This window comes from Apium graveolens, chromosome 2, assembly GCF_009905375.1.
Source record: "Apium graveolens cultivar Ventura chromosome 2, ASM990537v1, whole genome shotgun sequence".
NCBI lineage: Eukaryota > Viridiplantae > Streptophyta > Magnoliopsida > Apiales > Apiaceae > Apium > Apium graveolens.
Genome location: NC_133648.1, coordinates 23,664,651 through 23,684,345, shown reverse-complemented (window position 1 = coordinate 23,684,345; position 19,695 = coordinate 23,664,651). Strand labels below are relative to the sequence as shown.

The 19,695-nt window shown below is 36.0% G+C and overlaps 1 protein-coding gene across 1 annotated transcript; it reads left to right on the top strand.

Moving 5' to 3' along the window:
• The first annotated feature begins 849 nt into the window (after nucleotides 1–849).
• Nucleotides 850–19,463, top strand: LOC141686664 (uncharacterized). Its single transcript, XM_074491710.1, has 2 exons — nucleotides 850–1,206; nucleotides 19,347–19,463. The coding sequence occupies exons 1-2, from the start codon at nucleotides 850–852 to the stop codon at nucleotides 19,461–19,463; spliced, it is 474 nt and encodes a 157-aa protein (XP_074347811.1).
• Nucleotides 19,464–19,695: the final 232 nt, after the last annotated feature.

Sequence of the window (19,695 nt, the reverse complement as noted above, 5' to 3'; positions counted from 1 at the left end):
GTATGGACTACACCGACCTGAATGATGCATGCCCAAAGGACCCTTACACTTTGCTAAACATTGATCAGTTGATAGATGCCACATCCGGACACATCATGTTAAGCTTCATGGACGGCTTCTCCGTGTACAACCAGATCAAGATGAACACGAATGACATACCAAAGACAGTATTCATAACTCATAGAGAGGTCTACGCTTATGTCATGTTACCATTCGGATTGACAAATACAGGATCCACCTACGAAAGAGCAACGAACAAGATATTCAAGTCCTAGATCAGAAGAAACTTGGAGTCCTATGTTGATGACATGATTGCAAAGTCAAAAACCATCCCAGGACACATCAAAGATCTGAAAGAATGTTTTCATAACTTGAGGAACCATGAGCTCAAGATGAACCCGGAGAAATGTACCTTTGAAGTTGAAGCAGGCAAGTTCTTTGGGGTGTAGATATGCAATCCCATTTTCTGTGTGGGGTGTAGATATCATGGGGCCCTTTCCCGGGCTAGACGAGATATTAGATACTTGTTGGTTTCGATTGACTACATGACTACATGGGTGGAAGCAAAAGCAATGAGAACAATCAACCAGCAAGACTGTATATAAAGTTAATGGACAATATTTTGACGAGGTTCGGGATCACTAGAGTCCTAGTATCAGATAATGGGCCACAGTTTGTCGGATCAGAATTCGAATTCTATCTCCAGGAGCATGGGATCAAAAACATAAAATCATCAGTAGCATACCCCGGGGGAATAGACAAGTAGAGGTTAGAAACAGAATCCTGCTCCAAGGCATAGAGAAGAGACTTAGAGAAAGTAAAAGAAAATGGCCAGAAGAACTCCCAAACATGCTATGGTCCTACAGGACTAGCCCTTGGACAAGCAGAGGAGAAACTTCTTTCAAGCTAGCTTATGGTACAGAGGCAATGCTGCCGATCGAGTTGGGATCCTCTTCTCACAGAGCAATAAACTTTGATGAAATAGCTAAGGAAGAAGGACTCGGAATAAATATTGAACTAATTGATGAAGTTTGGGACCAAACTGTAGCAAAGATGGAGAAATACAAGGAAAAAATAAAAGATCACTTTGGCAAGAAGTCCAGGGTCAAAACCTTTCAAGCTGGAAACCCGGTACATCGAGATATAGAATCCTCAGATCCTACCAACACTGGCAAGCTAATGCCTAAATGGGAAGGGCCATACAAGGTGAAAGAAGTCCTAATACCAGGAACTTACAACCTTATGAATATCGATGACTACGAAATTCCCAACTTTTGGGAATATGTTGTGAACTTGATGATTTCATTAACAAAACACCTTAGTAGATTCAATTTAGTGTAAAATGTAGCACTCGACGGATAACCAAATATAGTCCCGACGGATGACTCAATATAGTCCCGACGGATGATGATTTGACATCCATCGAGTGAGTAGCTTATGTAACAATTAGTCATGTAGCACATTTTTGTAAACACCTTTGTATAGATTTTGTAGTAGCATATAAGTCATGTTGACTTTAATTAGATATGCAGAATAGGTTGATTATTGTAAATATAAGATGTCTTGTAATTCTGCATAAGTGAAATGAAGTCAAGTGCAAATAGCTACCCGACGGATGATCAACAAAGCCACCGACAGATGATCAACTAAGCTCCCGACGGATGATCAATAAGGCAACCCGACGGATGATAATCATGTACCCGACGGATGATCAATTCAAACATCTGTTGACAGTGACAACACAGTCACATGCGTCGAGTGTTTGCAAAAGGAATGTGGCAGCCTATTCAACTGGGTTTTTGAGAACAAAGAAGCATTACCATTTCCATGCTATTATGAAGATATTCAAAGATGCTGGAATAGAGTAGTGAATCAGCATAGTATTAGACTTGATAGGTTTTGTTTTATTATCTTGTCTTATTACTATGTAATCTTGGTGATATATAAACCAAGAGTAGCAAATAGAGTAACGAGAAGACTAAGAAAATACATTCTCAGAGAAACAATTATAAGTTATATCCTGTAGCATTTTTCTGTAAGTATAGTTGTTCATATTTGTAAGCAGCTGTGAGCTATTCAAGCTTCACGGGGTTCTCTCGATATATATATATATATATCTCTGGTGGATACATTCAAATCCACCATAAAGTTTTTAAAGACTTATATTTTTAATTACTTGTGTTCTGATTTATCTAACTCTTCATTCCGCATTTTGCAAATCAAACACTTATATATTATTAAGTTAAAACCATTTTTCTTTAATTTCAAAAAGTAGCCAGAATTACATTCAACCCCCCCTGTAATTCTTGTTGTATTGTTAGGGATTAAATTTTGGTATCATAGCAAGCTCTTGAAGCACCAAGAGTTTAAAGATCACAACAAACAGCAAGATGAACAATAAGGATGTTGGAGTTAAGATTCTTTTTCTGGACAAAGATAATTACCATCACTGGAAGGTAAAGATGCATCTTTATTTACTTTCTCAAGATGAGGCCTATGTGGATTTCATAGAGAAAGGTCCTCACGTACCAATGAGAGCTACAACTGGAGATAAGCCATCAGTTCCCAAGCCAAGGCATGAATGGTCAGATCCTTATATTGAACAAGTCAGGAAAGACAAGAAGGCCATGAATATTTTATTTAATGGAGTTGATGGTGACATGTTTGACAACATCATCAATTGCAAGGTAGCCAAGGAGGTTTGTGACACCATTCAAATAATCTATGATGTCACTGAACAAGTTAGAGAAAATAAGATGCAGTTACTGATTCAGCAATATGAGCATTTCAACTATGAAGAAGGTGAAACTCTCACTGATATCTATAGTAGATTTCAAAAGCTACTAAATGCTCTAAAGCTGCATGGAAGAGTCTACCAAACCAAAGACTCTAACCTTAAATTCCTGAGATCCCTTCCAAAAGAATGGAAACTAATGACAGTCTCCTTGAGAAAATCACAAGAATACAAGGAATTTATACTAGAGAGACTCTATGGCATTCTAAAGACTTATGAGCTTGAAATAGAGCAAGATGAAAGAATGGAGAAAGGGAGAAAGAAAGGAAGGTCCATTACACTGGTTGCTGAGTTAGAGAAAGAGAAGGAGATGAAGATAGAAGTTGTTGAGTCTACTTCAAAGGTCTGTGATAACAAGGTGTAAGGCATATGTCATAGCCTATTTGTACATTCGAGGATTTAACTCAACTCAAATAAGAATGTAATAAGTAAATAGTGGATCTACCGTCAAAGAGATCTCGCAAAGTAATATTTGTCAAAGGATTCAGAAACAAGGTTCATCTACAGACTTGAGGAATTTATTCACTGGAAGAAGTTCAAGAAATTGATCATGCCTCAGTGATCTAAATCAAGATTGTGGATTTAATCAAGTGACAGAGATCTCGTCAGGGTATCAGAGAATTACAAGGATTTAATATGAAGAAAATCAAGTTGTCAACGTCAAGACATAAAGAAATGTCAAGGAAGTTAGTCACTCATGAACCAGACAGTACATCGAGTGTCAACATTGAAGTGGTGGAATTGATTCATAATTTTCAGTGATTTTCAGAAGATTTGTAGAAGAATGGTTGCTGCTCAAGATTAGTATTAATTCCCTATTAATTAATTAAGTCATATAATTTAATTAAGAAAATAAATTATATTTGCAAAGATTAATTTATTGATTAATTGAATTAATTGATTAATTAATTCTGAATTAATATTAAGGATTTTCAGAATTTTAATTGGATTAAAATCTGTTTTAAATTCAACAAGATAACCGTTTGTATTAGTATGCCAAACGGTATGACAATCAATAGTCATACCTAAAGTCATGGTAGTACAAATAATTGTCTTGCCGAAAGTTACACTGGGAGGAGATAGTCTTGCTAGTTCATTTTGATAGTCATACCGAAAGTCTCTCCAGTTCAAAGGATAGTCTTGCTAGCTATTGGGATTGTCTTGCTAGTTCAAAAGGATAGTCTCACCGACTGTCCTACCAGCTAAAAGGATTGTCATGCCAGCTCTATTCAAGTCTGTTAATTTGTTAAAAAGGAAAGCAATAGAACAGAAGTAACATGATCAATACAGAACACAACTCAAGAACAAAAACAAAGCAGCCGCAGAAGAAATATTTTATCCTTCATCTGCAAACTTCAAGATCATAATTTCTAGTTTGTAAAGTTAAATCCAAACCACTAGAAATCTTTATCTTGTTCTTGTGTAACTATCTAGCGGATCAAAATCCCTAGAACTTAATCTCAAATTGCGTTTAGCATTTGAATATTTTTATTGCAAAAATAGAAAAAGTTCATGTTGAATTTATTCTAGATTTGTGATAATTAATTTGAGATTAATTCCTTGTAATCGATACAGTTGTTGTAACACCTTTCAAGTTTAATAATATTCTTATTTAACTTGAATTTTGTTTCACATTTTTATTCCGCATTTAATTCGATTATTTGGTATTGTTTGTATTCAACCCCCCTTCTACAAACACATTGGGACCTAACAATTGGTATCAGAGCCTTCTGATTAACGAACAAATCAAGATCCTAGACTTTTGTGATTTTTCAACTCCTTGAATTTTTATTTATTCAAAAATTCATAATGACTTCACAAAAAGTTGGAACCGTTAAAATTCCACTATTTGATAAAGAAAATTATATCATGTGGAAGAAGAAGATGCTCTTGTTTTTACAAGTTGCAAATCCCAAATATCTGAACTTGTTAAAGAAGGGTCCAACAACTCCAATGGTTATTGAACCAGAGGTGATAGTAGATGATGTTGTGATTACCAAAGCTAGAACCTATCCAAAAGAGCCTGAGGATTTTTCTCCTGCTGAAAAAGAAGAAGCCTCCTTGGATGCCAGCCTTCAGTTAATTTTAATTGATTCCCTCGATCCCTTGATGAACAGACATGTGATGAACTGTAAAAATTCCAAACACATCTGGGAAACTTTTGAAGTGATTAATGAAGGTACAGAGGAAGTTAGGGAGAACAAGATGGAGATCCTAACCTCTGAGTATGAACATTTTAAATCCAATCCAGGAGAAGGAATTACTGAAGTGTTTGAGAGGTACAATGCATTGATCAACAACCTGAACATAAATGGAAAATATTATTCAATCAGGGAGGTCAACAAAAAGTTCCTTTTAACACTGCCAACTCATCTTGAACATAGAATCACTGCCATAGGAGAAGCTAGAGATCTGAGTGAGATTTCTTTGGATAGACTCTATGGTGTGTTAAAAACCTATGAGTTGGAGCAGATTCAGCAGAAGGAAGTCTACGGGAAAGATAGAATGGTCAGCACATCTACTGCTCTTATAGCTGAAGGTCAACAACAACAATCTCAACAGTCGGAGAGAATGGTACAGTTTTCCAAGGCTGAGGAAAATGTGATAGTAGCAGAATATGATCCTCCTACTACAAATCAATCCAGTGATGATTTTTATTCCTTGGAATAGCTGGAGCAATTGGAAGATGAGTCAATGGCCCAAATTGTCAAGAGATTCTCCAATGTCAGATTCAAGAGAAATCCCAAGTTCAAGTACAAGTCCAACTACAACAGATTCCAGACAGGTGGATCTTCATCCTCTAACACCAGTAGTGGTGGATACAAAACAGGGATGGTTGATCGGAGCACCATTAGATGCTATAACTGCAATGAGTTGGGAAACTTTGCCACAAAATGCAGGAAGCCAAAGCAAGTAAGGAAGAACTCTTATGATTCAAATCAGAAGAGTAACTCTGAAAGGGCTTACCTAGAAAAGGGAAGAAGCTGGGATGATACTGATAGTGAAGATGAAGAAGATGAGAATCTTGCTCTTATGGCTATTGATGGAAAAGCTTCATCGTCAAGAAAAGAGGTAAAATTTACTGATGCTGAATTAGTTTATCATCTAGGAGGTTCCTTAGATTGTGCTCGGCGTGATAATGAACTGTTAAGTCAGCAGATCAAAGACCTTGAGAAAGAGGTCAATGAATTAAGACTTGTGCACATTAATCAAGACAAGTTAAAAGAACAAGTATCTTTTCTAGAGAATAGAGTTGACTGTTATAGACAACTCGAAACTATTCTCAAAGACAAGATCACCGGTCTTGAGACTAAGGTTAGAGCCTACTTCAATTCTTGTTCGAAGGCTAAAGAGTTCTACAGTAAGCAAGCTGTTAATCAAACATCTGGAATAGTTTATGATTACAATGCTGCTATTGGAGAATTAGGCATAAACTCCCCTCCTCATGTATGTGCTAAAGGTAGGGAAGTACCATATGTGCTTAAGGGTTTGATGAACCCCTCTATAAAGCATCAATTGCTGAACCATTTGATGCGGCCTCTTCTGTTATTCAACAAGAAATACGTGCTGAAGATCATGCTAATGAGAAGGTTGTTTCCAAGTCAAGTGTGTCGAAAGTTCCAGTCAAAGTTGTGAAAGCAACTGAGACTAACTCAGACACACATGAGTTGGATAACAAAAATGCCATGTCTACCATGCATAAATTGCCTGCTGTTAATCACTCTCATAAAGCATGTGGTGTTTCTAATTGCATGTCTTGTGCTTTTAATTTGATGTATGCTTATTTTAATGGTAAGCATGTTTCTAGTGATAAGACTACTCCTCATCAGCATGTGAATAATAAGAAGCATGACAGGTCTAAGACTGCTAGTCCTTCTAAGACTAGAAAGGAGACATTTGTGCCTAAGCCTAAACAAAAATTTGTTAAGGCTGTTTACAAGGTCAAATGTTCAGTCATTGAGGATGTTGAGACCATTAAAATTAAAAATGTTGTTTTTCCTGACAAAGGATAATTCTACAAGTATGCCGGGCCCAACCAAGTTTGGGTTCCGAAGAAGGTCTAATCCATTTGAAGTGCAGGGCAGTATACAGGTGTAACCGATAGTGTGGATTCTTGACAAGTGGATCATCAAGACATATGACCGGAGATAGAGCCCTGCTATCAAATGTGGATTGAGAAAGCTGGCCCACTGGTTACCTTTGGAGATAACTGTAAAGGTTTATCTGAGGGATATGGTTGTTTGCAAGCTGGGAATGTTATCATTGAAAATTTGTATATTGTGCTAGGTTATTATCAGGAAGCAGTATCTAACATATAGCACCAGTGACGAGACTTGAGAATATTACGACATATCAGGCACCTGCTACACATTACACTTGGAATTGGACTCTAGTAAGAAGTGTACAAGTGTACTCCTGGTTGGTGAGTCAAAAGAGGAAGTCAGTGCACCACAGTTCATGGACTTTGCAGTTGCAGATCTATTGGACTATGGAATCTCTTCTTCACAATCTCACTTCAGGTTGGTATTAACTAGTGTACTGCTCAAGAAATTATCAAGGACATGGTATGACACTCTAACTGAAGTTATAGTTTAATATGAACTAGTAGAGTCGTCATATTAATAACTCTCTTATCACTAGGCACAAACATATTGTTTTATATGTGCAGTGAGTTTTAGGAGAAAATCAAACTTCTTTCTACGTTAGTGATTTCTTATTTCATGTAAAATCCTTTGAAATCACTATTGTACATCATCTCTCTCAAAAGATTAAATGTATAATTTTCATTCATTATATATCTTAACTACATTTTATCTCTCTATTGCCATATGTTCTGTGATACAGGTTCAGTCTCCAATGACTTTCTTTCATTGACAGTCATGAGGTTGAAAACCCACAATATCTATCCCAGACTGTAAAGACAAACACAGAAACAGAACCAACCAACACTCTCTTACCACTAAATGTAGTATGAATGAGCGTGAGGGAGATAGTGCCTTAGTGCACCACATAAGGAAGGTTCTGAAGTCAACCCAGTAGCTCTGTCTCCTACATAGATGAGTAGTAATTAAACAGAGACAACTGCTAGCCCCCATACATCTTCTCAAAAAGATGTAATGGCTGAAAAGGCACAAAAACAGTTACTAGATTCATTCTCTCAATAGGGTGCGTCTATTGAATTTTTCCTGTCGGCCAAGGCATCCGATGTAGTGTCACCACTTCAAATATAAACAATTCTTGATGTACAAGGAAAGGTTACACACACAAAGGATGAGTTGACGGAAACAAGAGTTTTGACCATTTTAAGGTCAGATTTGATTGTTCAAGGTTCGTTAATGGACCAATTGCCTTTACAGGTGTCAGGAGAGGATACTAATCCAAAAGCCATATGTCAGTGGTCAGTGTCTACCTCCCCAGGCTTAAATCCCCCGGATGCATCTGCGGATAGTGGATCTGACATAGGTGCAGATCGGGAACTTGTTGACAATGATTCAGATATTACCTGATGAGTCACAAGGAAATGTCTTCACAAACATTAGAAGGGAACTTTGATCTTTATGCCAAATTCGTTGGATCATAGTTTACCTTCCCAGAATTCAAATCTGGAACCCTAAAAGGGAAACTAGCAACTTGTAAATTATGACTCAGATTCATCTGACGAGTTTAACAAGGATGGGGATTTGTGAACTCCCATTGCACCACCTGTGACCTCCTTAAGGATGGCTAAGGTGATTTTCCTTGCAGGTACAGTTGAATGTTGGAGCTATGGGAGGAGTGATACACTTGTGAGAATAAGTGTAAACACGAGTGGAGAGAAGAGTGAAACACATGTGAGGTACACTAAAATAGAATCACACACTCACAGTGAGGAAGAAAGAGAAACTACTTGTTATTTCTTTTCCAACCAAGTGAAATATGAGAACTCCTTCAGACGACGGTATACATTCCTTCTTTAAGGGGGAGATAAAAGCTTAAGTAATAGTTTGGAGGATTCCTCACCTAAAGGGGAGAAATAGCAAGGAGGAAGAAAAAGATCCTACATACGTACACTACACCACACCATTGTTGTTTGTAACTACGTATCCTATTGTACGGGAGAGGTGGTAAACACAAGAAGGTGATTTTCTAGTAAGGGAAGAAGCTGTTTTTCAAAAGGGGAGTACCATTGGTTTTAATCTGCGGATCCTATTGTACGGGAGAGGTGGTAAACGAATGTGATCTTCTTTAATCAGTTGATTCTCATAGGGAGAGAAGCAAGAGAGATATGTGCTTCTCAACAGGAAATGTGGTTGTACAAAAGAAGATGAAACTACTTGAAGATATGTTCAGTCTAGAGGAACATCTACTTGGAATCTGGAAAAGGTTAAATGTTATCCAGAACTTTTCTGCTATTTACTTTGCATTTCTGTTTATATCTTTTTCTTATTTTTTAGTTGAGTTATCCTCTAGGTATTTGTGTGTTATTGTCTAACAAACAAATAGGGGGAGATTGTAAGGCATATGTCATAGCCTATTTGAACATTCGAGGATTTAACTCAACTCAAATAAGAATGTAATAAGTAAATAGTGGATCTACCATCAAAGAGATCTCGCAAAGTAATATCTGTCAAAGGATTCAGAAACAAGGTTCATCTACAGACTTGAGGAATTTATTCACTGGAAGAAGTTCAAGAAATTGATCATGCCTCAGTGATATAAATCAAGATTGTGGATTTAATCAAGTGACAGAGATCTCGTCAGGGTATCAGAGAATTACAAGGATTTAATTTGAAGAAAATCAAGTTGTCAAAGTCAAGATATGAAGAAACGTCACGGAAGTTAGTCACTCATGAACCAGACAGTACATCGAGTGTCAACATTGAAGTGGTGGAATTGATTCATAATTTTCAGTGATTTTCAGAAGATTTGTAGAAGAATGGTTGCTGCTCAAGGTTAGTATTAATTCTCTATTAATTAATTAAGTCATATAATTTAATTAAGAAAATAAATTATATCTGCAAAGATTAATTTATTGATTAATTGAATTAATTGATTAATTAATTCTGAATTAATATTAAGGATTTTCAGAATTTTAATTGGATTAAAATCTGTTTTAAATTCAACAAGACAACTGTTTGTATTAGTATGACAATCGGTATGACAATCAATAGTCATACCGAAAGTCATGCTACTATAAATAATTGTCTTGCCGAAAGTTACACTGGGAGAAGATAGTCTTGCTAGTTCATTTTGATAGTCATACCGAAAGTCTCTCCAATTCAAAGGATAGTCTTGCTAGCTATTGGGATTGTCTTGCTAGTTCAAAAGGATAGTCTCACCGAATGTCCTACCAGCTAAAAGGATTGTTATGCCAGCTCTATTCAAGTCTGTTGATTTGTTAAAAAGGAAAGCAGCAGAACAGAAGTAACACAATCAATACAGAACACAACTCAAGAACAAAAACAGAAGCAGAAGAAATATTTTATCCTTCATCTGCAAACTTCAAGATCATAATTTCTAGTTTGTAAAGTTAAATCCAAACCACTAAAAATCTTTATCTTGTTCTTGTGCAACTATCTAGCGGATCAAAATCCCTAGAACTTAATCTCAAATTGCGTTTAGCATTTGAATCTTTTTATTGTAAAAATAGAAAAAGTTCATGTCGAATTTATTCTAGATTTGTGATAATTAATTTGAGATTAATTCCTTGTAATGGACACAGTTGTTGTAACACCTTTCAAGTTTAATAATATTCTTATTTAACTTGAATTTTATTTCACATTTTTATTTCGCATTTAATTCGATTATTTGGTATTGTTTATATTCAACCCCCCTTCTACAAACACATTGGTACCTAACACAAGGGCAAGGGGCTGGTAGCAGAAAATGAAGATTCTTTGAGTCAAGATGATATGGATGATATTGATGAACATCTTGCATTTCTTTCCAGAAGATTTTCCAAGATCAAGTTTAAGAAGAACTTTGGAGCAGCTAAGCCAAATAGAAACATGGTAGATAAATCAAAATTTAAGTGTTTCAAATATGGCTTGGCAGGACACTTTTCCAGTGAGTGTAGAAAGTCAGATTCCAGCAAGAAGAAGTTTGAGCATGTGGATTATAAACAGTAGTATTTTGAGTTTCTTAAACAAAAGGAAGAGGCTTTTATTACACAAGAAAATGATTGGGCAGCAGATGGTCTGGATGAAGAAGAAGGTGTCAGCTATGTCAATCTAGCCCTAATGGCCAAGTCTGATGAAACAGAGATAAGTTCTTCAAGTAATCAGGTAATCACCACTAACCTTGCACATTTATCTAAAGCTGAATGTAATATTGCAATAAATGACATGTATACAGAATTATATCATTTGCGTGTTACACTTAAGTCCCTCACTAAGGAAAATGCTAAAATCAAATAAAACAATTTATTTTTAAGTGAGAGGAATAATGTGCTAGAGTCTCAGTTTATTGAATTTGAAAAATTGAGAATAGAATGTAAGATTGCTAAGGAGGAATTAACTGAGTCCTTGAAGAAAGAAGAAATTTTGAAGAAGCAGCTTGATCATGAACAGGAGGTGATTAAGGCACGGAAATCATCTAGAGATGTCCATGCTCAAATCACCAAAGTTCAAGGTATTGAGTCTTTCTGAGATGCAGCTTGGAAAAAGAGTAAAGAGAAGCTAGAATTCATTTTGGTTGAAGGATTGCTAACATATGTAGACTCGACGGATGATGAGAGTCATCCGTCGGATAATCAAAAAGGTTATTCGTCGAGTGACATAAATCCTCATTCGTCGGTTGTGAGCAAACCTGTGAGTAAAGCCAAACTTGCCAAGTTAAAAGAAAAATATGGATCAGTTTCCAAAAACTTTATTTCAGGAGAATCTAGTCAAGTGAAGAAGAGAAGAAAGTGAATGTTGGTCATTTGTCCTTCAAGCAATTGAATGATACACTAGAAAAGATTGAGGTTAAAATAGAGGCTAAAAGGAAAAATAATAGAAATGGGAAAGTAGGGATTAACAAACATAACAACTACACACCTGATAAGTATGCTCTTAGAAAAATCTGTGTTAAGTGTGGTAATGTTAATCATCTGTCTGTTAATTATAAACTTGCCATGCCTACTTCCATGATTGTACCACCTTCTTTTCCCAACATGAGTGATATGCCTTCTATGCCTTTGAATGATATATCTACATAGAATATGAATGCACAATTTGCTAATATGCTATTTGCACCTAATCCTTATTATAACACCCTCCAAATCCAGGGTATATATTTGGGGCATTATTAATAACAACTACCAACTAAACCTGCACAAGCGGAATATAAATATAATAATTACCCCGAACTACTACTACTCAGGATCTTTTAAGGTTAAGAGTTGAAAACAAGAACTACACTCTAACTTTGTTACAACCCAAATAAAACAATCTGTCTCAAGAACTCCCTTTGCTATAAAACTTTATTCTATCTACATTCTCACCACACAACTTTTATTCAAATCACACAAAACTTTTATTCAACCCAACATTACTACTTATCCTGTTACACCTGATCTGGTAGTTCAAAGCTCTCTTCGGGGATAGGGATGAACACACTTGGTATATGAGGGTCCCGCTGCTTGAATCGCTACTTGACTACGCGGGTCCTGATGGGTTTCATTCTCTACCTTAACTGTAAAACAATAGGAATAACAATAAAAGGGGATGAGCCAAAATTGCTCAACAAGCCTGGAACAATATATATATTATAAAGAGAGAGGAATAAATGAACCGATAATCTGTTGGTTCGAACAACCATCCGAATCTGTATAGGATAATAATTTTCCAACACTGGCGAGTGCCAAATGAATAAGACTGGAAACAAGAACCAACATATGCACTATAACCTGTTGATCAGTCAGGATACAGTGCGGATCTATACCCAACTGCATAGACCCAACCAACATAAAGAGTACTCAGGCAACTTTGGCCTATTAATTAATGGTCTGGGTAAAACCCAGCCCGTATCGTAACCATCTAGTCCAAGGTTTTGCATCTGGAACAATCAGAATGCTTTTGATGTATCCCAATATCAGGATATATGCGAGTATATGTAATAAGGGTAAAATATTGGAATATGAATAGGAAATTCAATAAATTGGGAGAAATCAAGAATTAAAATGAAATAGAAACAAGAATCAATAATTTTGTAATAGTGTATATGAACAAGAATTATCAAAGTGTAACTGATATGGAAAAATTGGGGTATAATTTACTATTCTGAATTTAGAATAGGGGAAAACTTGCCTTGCGCGTACTTAACCTGGTTCAACTCACCGCCTTCGGTCTCTAGTTTGATCTGCCTTGCTGACATTGAACCAATCATAGAAAGATAGTCGTTTAGATAACTTACTACATACGCATATCTCGAATTGATATTACACAACCCTATCAATCTACCCATGCGTGTCTATCTGACTCGCATCTATGCATATATAATTACATAGCACATAAGGTTCACATAACCACGTAAAGCACATAGCACATAAAGCATATAATTAATTTTTGGACTTATAAATATTTTTGGAATCGATACTAGACTCATACCTGTATTAACTAACCCTATCGGATTTTATTATAATTTTTTGAGATTTATTTAACTCGATTCTACCTCTGTTAGAGCGTATAAACAATTAACTAACACAAGACTACTCTCTTTCGGAAGAAATTATGACTTATAATTATTTTTATTGGATTCGTTTCATTTTTCTGAGTCTAGGGGTTTTCGTTTTACTCAAATTAGACTAACGGTTTAATTATTATGAATTAAACAAGTTTTAATTAATTAATAATTAATTATAAATAATTAATTATAATTAAATAATCCTTAATTATATTTTTAAATAATTAATTAATAATTATTGTATTTTAAAATAATTAATCCCTAATTATTAGGATTAATTACAATTTATTACAATTATTTACAAATTATTATTACTTACTCGATCAGATCGATTATTTACAAATAATCAATCGATACAATTAACTGATACGTTATTTATCGAATTAATTATCATTAATCGAATCGTCTACCTCCACGAGCAACTACTCGTATAACTACGAGCTACTCGCAACTTTCACATAACCATCGAACCATTATTATTATTACTTATATGATTAATTAATCGATTAATTATTGGTATTTAATTATTCGATACGAATAATCAGTATGACATCCTTCGAATAATTATCGCTCGATTAATAATTCTAACTTAACGAATTACTATTCGAATAAGTACGGGTTACTCGTAATATTTAACTAATTATCGAATTATTATTCGTATTATTTGATTATTTTGTATCCATATTTATTAATTAATTACCTAATTATTAATTAATTACCTAATTATTAATTAATTAGATAACTAATAAATAATTAGATAAATGATTAAATAATTAAACAAATAACTAATTTCGAATTTCTAAATTAATAAAATAATTCAGAAATTATTAATAATAATTTTCAGAATTTAAATCTAATTTTTTTTAGATTTATAGAATTATTAAAATCTGATTTTTTAATTATAATTACTTGAATAATTAATAACGAATATGATATTTATATTTATCAAAATAATACCCCTAAATAAAATTAAGGGTCTAATTACACATCTAATAAAAAATATTTGGCCCCAATTTTTATAATTTTTGGGAATTAATAATGAATTTTTTAATATCTAATAAATACAAAATTAATGCCAAAAATTCCTAAAAATTATGATTATTACAAAAATGCAATGAAAAATGATGTATGATGATTTCATGATCATATAAAAATAAAAATTTGATTTTTGTGGGGTTTTAGTACCCGAAGGGGTCTGGAAAAGTCGTTTTTCGCGAAAAAGATAAATTTGTAAAACGTCTAGGGGTTTAGAATAACAATATGGGTATATGTCATTTTTTGTAAAATAGGGCCAATGATTTTGTTTGGAAATACGTGCTTTTATAATATACTGTTTGAGCTGTACGGGTTTTGATATAAAATGAATAACTTGCGATAAAACATTCAATAAATATCCAAAACACGTTCAGATCAAAACAGGCAACACGTAGCACATAACAATTAGGGTTTAATGACTCAACACAGTTAATCACATAATAATATACATAATTTATCTTTATTATAATGTAATACAAGCATAATTTCTCGGTCGTTACATTCTCCCCCCTTAACAGGATTCTGTCCTCAGAATCACGCTATGAAAATAACTGAGGATACTTTTCTAACATTTCACTTTCGAGCTCCCAGGTTGATTCTTCAACCACTGGATTTCTCCACAAAACTCTCACTAATGACACAGACTTATTTCTTAATACCCTCTCTTGCCGATCTAGAATTCTTATCGGCTGCTCTACATATGACAAATCTGCCTGAAGTTCTATTGGCTCATATTCTATTACATGCCTTGTATCAGGGTTGTACTTCTTAAGCATAGCTACATGAAATACGTTGTGAATATGCTGCATATAGGGTGGTAAATTTAACTCGTACGCAACCTTTCTGACTTTCTTCAAAATTTCAAATAGTCCAACGTAGCGAGGTTTCAATTTGCCTTTGTTACCAAACCTAGTTAATCCCTTCCATGGTGATACTTTTAGCAATACATGTTCCCCTTCCTGGTAGTCCACATCTTTTCTGGATTGATCTGCATACTTACGCTGTCGATCCTGCGCTGCTTCAAGTCGCTTGCGAATAAGTTCTATTGTTTCCTTGGTCTACTGAATCAGTTCTGGACCTAGAATCTTGCGTTCTCCAACTTCATCCCAACATGTAGGTGATCTGCATTTTCTTTCATATAGAGCTTCATAAGGTGGCATCCCGATACCTGCTTGATAACTGTTATTATAAGAAAATTCCACTAGCGGTAAGTGCTCGTCCCAATTGCCTTCAAAGTCTATTGCGCATACACGTAGCATATCTTCGATTGTTTGGATTGTTCTTTCACTTTACCCGTCCGTTTGTGGATGATAAGCAGTACTCATGTTCAACTTGGTTCCGAGGCATTCTTGGAATTGTCTCCAAAATCTCGAATTGAAACGGGGATCTCGATCCGATACAATCGATACGGGTACTCCATGATGCATGACGATTTCCTTGAGATATAAGTGCACTAACTTGTCCAGTGAAAATCTTTCGTTGATCGGAAGGAAATGTGCTGACTTCGTTAGTCGATCAATGATAACCCAAATTGCATCGTGATTTGCTTTCGTCCTTGGAAGTCCCACTACAAAATCCATGACTAAGTGCTCCCATTTCCATTCTGGAATATCTAGTGATTGTAGTAGTCCGCTCGGGCGTTGATGTTCAGCTTTCACTCTTTGGCACGTATAACACTTGCTGACCCATTCCGCTATCTCTTTCTTCATATGTGGCCACCAAAAGTTTTCCTTCAGATCTCTATACATCTTTGTGCTTCCGGGATGAATCGAATATCTTGAACTATGAGCGTCTTGCAAAATTTCCGCTTTTAATTCCGGTACATTAGGTATCTAGATCCTCGAAGCAACTCGAAAAATTCCTTTAGTATCCTTCTGACTAGTAATCTCTTCACCTGTCAAATTGTCGATATCCTAGTCCATTACTTCTTCCTGACACCTTCTTATTTTCTCCAATAGTTCCGGCTGAAAAGCCATGGCGTAAATCATTTCAGTAGAACTTTCTGGAATACGAACTTCAATCTCCAGTTTATCGAATTCCTTGATTAAGACTTCTGAAGATATTAACAGATTCAATCGTTCCTTTCGACTTAACGCATCTGCTACTACATTGGCCTTGCCTGGATGATAATTGATTGAAATGTCATAATCTTTGATTAACTCTAGCCAACGTCGCTGTCGCATGTTAAGTTCCTTCTGGGTAAAAATATACTTCAAGCTTTGATGATCCGTATAAATCTCACATTTTTCGCCGTACAGATAGTGTCTCCAAAGCTTCAATGCGAACACAATTGCTGCTAGTTCGAGATTGTGCGTCGAATATTTCTGTTCATGTGGCTTTAACTATCTGGAAGCATATGCGATCACGTTTCCATGTTGCATCAAAACACATCTGAGTCCTCGATACGAAGCATCGCTGTATATGACAAAGTCTCCTTGATTATTAGGTAGAACAAGCACAAGTGCGGTTACTAGTCGATTCTTCAATTCTTGGAAACTTGCTTCACATTTCTCGTTCCATTCGAACTTTTCATTCTTTCGTGTCAACTTCATCAATGGTGTGGCTATCTTCATAAAATCTTTAACGAATCTTCTGTAATAACTTGCAAATCCCAGGAAACTTCTGACTTCCGTTGGCGTCTTTGGTCTTTCCCAATTTAAAATAGCTTCAATCTTCGCTGGATCCACTTGAATTTCTTCAATACTGATGATGTGTCCTAAAAATTGCACTTCTTTCGGCCAAAATTCACATTTTGAAAATTTCGCATAGAGCTGCTCCTTTCGTAACGTCTCCAATGTCGTTCTTAAGTGTGCTACATGTTCTTCTTCCGTCTTCGAATAAATCAAGATGTCATCAATAAATACAATGATAAACTTATCCAAGTACTTTTTGAATACTCGATTCATCAAATCCATAAACGCTGCAGGTGCATTCATCAGTCCAAAAGCCATCACGAGAAATTCATAATGTCCGTACCTTGTTCTGAACGCAGTCTTTGGAATATCTTCTACCTTGATCCTTAACTAATGATAACCTGATCATAAGTCGATTTTCGAAAACCATGCTGCTCCTTTCAGTTGATCAAATAAGTCATCGATGCGAGGCAAAGGATATTTATTTTTGATAGTTAACTTCTTCAGCTCACGATAATCAATACACAGTCGCATGCTACCGTCCTTTTTCACAAACAATATTGGTGTGCCCATGGGGATACACTTGGCCTTATAATTCCTTTGTCGAGAAGTTCTTGCAACTGCTTTGCTAATTCCTTCATTTCAACAGGTGCCATTCGATATGGAGCTTTTAAAATTGGTTCAGTCCCTGGCGCCAAATCAATAGTGAACTCGACTTCTCGATCCGGTGGAAGTCCTGGAAGTTCGCCAGGAAAGACATCGGGAAACTCACAAACTATAGAAATATCTTCGATCTTCGGACTTTCTTTGTTAGTATCCAACACGTAGGCTAAATAGGCTCGACATCCTTGGCGTATCAATCGTCTCGTCTGTATCATTGTTAAGAATCTCTGCCTTTGCCTTTCACCTTTAAATATTACCATTGTATTTTCTTTAGTCTGCAATTTCACTTTCTTATTTGCGCAATCAATCTATGCATTATTACTAGCTAGCCAATCCATTCCTAAAATAACATCAAATTCTCCTAACCTGAAAGGTATCAAGTCAACTGAGAAATGACATCTCCCTATCTCAACATCACAACCTGGGCATACTCGATAAACTATAACCTGATCATCATTTGCTAATTTTATGACTAGCACTTCCTCTAACCACTGATTCTCACAATCTATCTTAGATATAAAATCTTCAGAAATAAAAGATCTAGTAGCTCCTGAATCAATCAATACTAGAGCATTTACGAAATTCACAGGGAGCGTACCTGCAACCACATTCGAACTCTGTACTGCTTCCTTCATTGACATGTTGAAACCCTGGGCTGATTTTGTGGTGGTAGTGGAGGTAATGCTAAAACCCTTGGAATACTAGGGGCCGTCGCAACTCCTCTGCAATCCTTGGCAATATATCCCTTTCTTCCACACTGGAAACAAGTGACTTCTGCTCTTCCCATCGGACATTCTCCAGAGTAGTGTCCCCTTTGCTTGCACTTGAAACACGTGACATTTGCCTTGTTACAACTCCCCGTATGCTTTTTACCACATGTTCTGCAATCAGGTATAGGCGGTCGGATAAGTCTCTGCTGAGTTGGGGCTGGAAGTCGATTACCCATCCTCTGATTGTTTTGTTCTGGTTTCCTGAAGTTTGCCTTTCCCTAGGATTGAAATCCCGGCCTTCTGTTAAAACGGTTCTGGGAATTTCCTGGTCCCTTCTCTTTCTGAGCTGCTTCACTCTCACCTTCAATGATCATGACCTTCTGAACAACAGCCGTATAAGTCGTCAGCTCAAATACAGCTACTCTGCTACGAATCCATGGTTTCAGTCCCTGCTGGAATCTCTTGGCCCGCTTTTCATCTGTATCCACTTGCTCAGGAACAAATCTGGCCAATTCAGTGAACTTGGTCTCATAATACGCGATCGATAAGTTGTCTTGCTTCAACTCCAGGAACTTGATCTCCATCTGGTTCTTCATAAAGTGAGGAAATATATCTCCAGAAAAAGATCAGTGAATCTATCCCAGGTCACCACGCCTTCCCCTTCCAAGGCTTTCTTCGATTCCCACCAGTAATTGGCTTCACCTTTCAGAAAGTAGCTGGCAAAGTCTGTCTTCTGTTCCTCCTCAATTTTCACCAATGTAAAAGCCTTTTCTATCTCCTTCAGCCAAACTCTCTCCTTTGTAGGATCTGTGGAACCGGTAAATTCTGGAGGCTTTACCGCTTGAAATTGCTTGAAGGTGACTACAGGTGCTGCTGGAGGTACTTGATGTCCTGGATGAGCGGCTTGTTGTAGTATTTGTTGTTGAAACTGTTGATGTTGTTGCTGCATCTGTTGTTGCATCATCAACATCTGATGTTGCATAAGATGAAACATCTGATCCATCTGATTATTATCGTTTTGGGCCTCGGTATTTCCGTTAGACGAGTCGGGTCGTGCTTTTCTTTTAGGTGCCATCTTTCTGATAATAAAACAATAGGTTCTCTTAATAACAATATACTAAACAGGTGTTATGGAATAGAAACCGTCTTTATAGTATTAAAACAGCGTTAAAACAGTTGATATGGGGAAATAAAATAATTTATTAAATATCCAAAT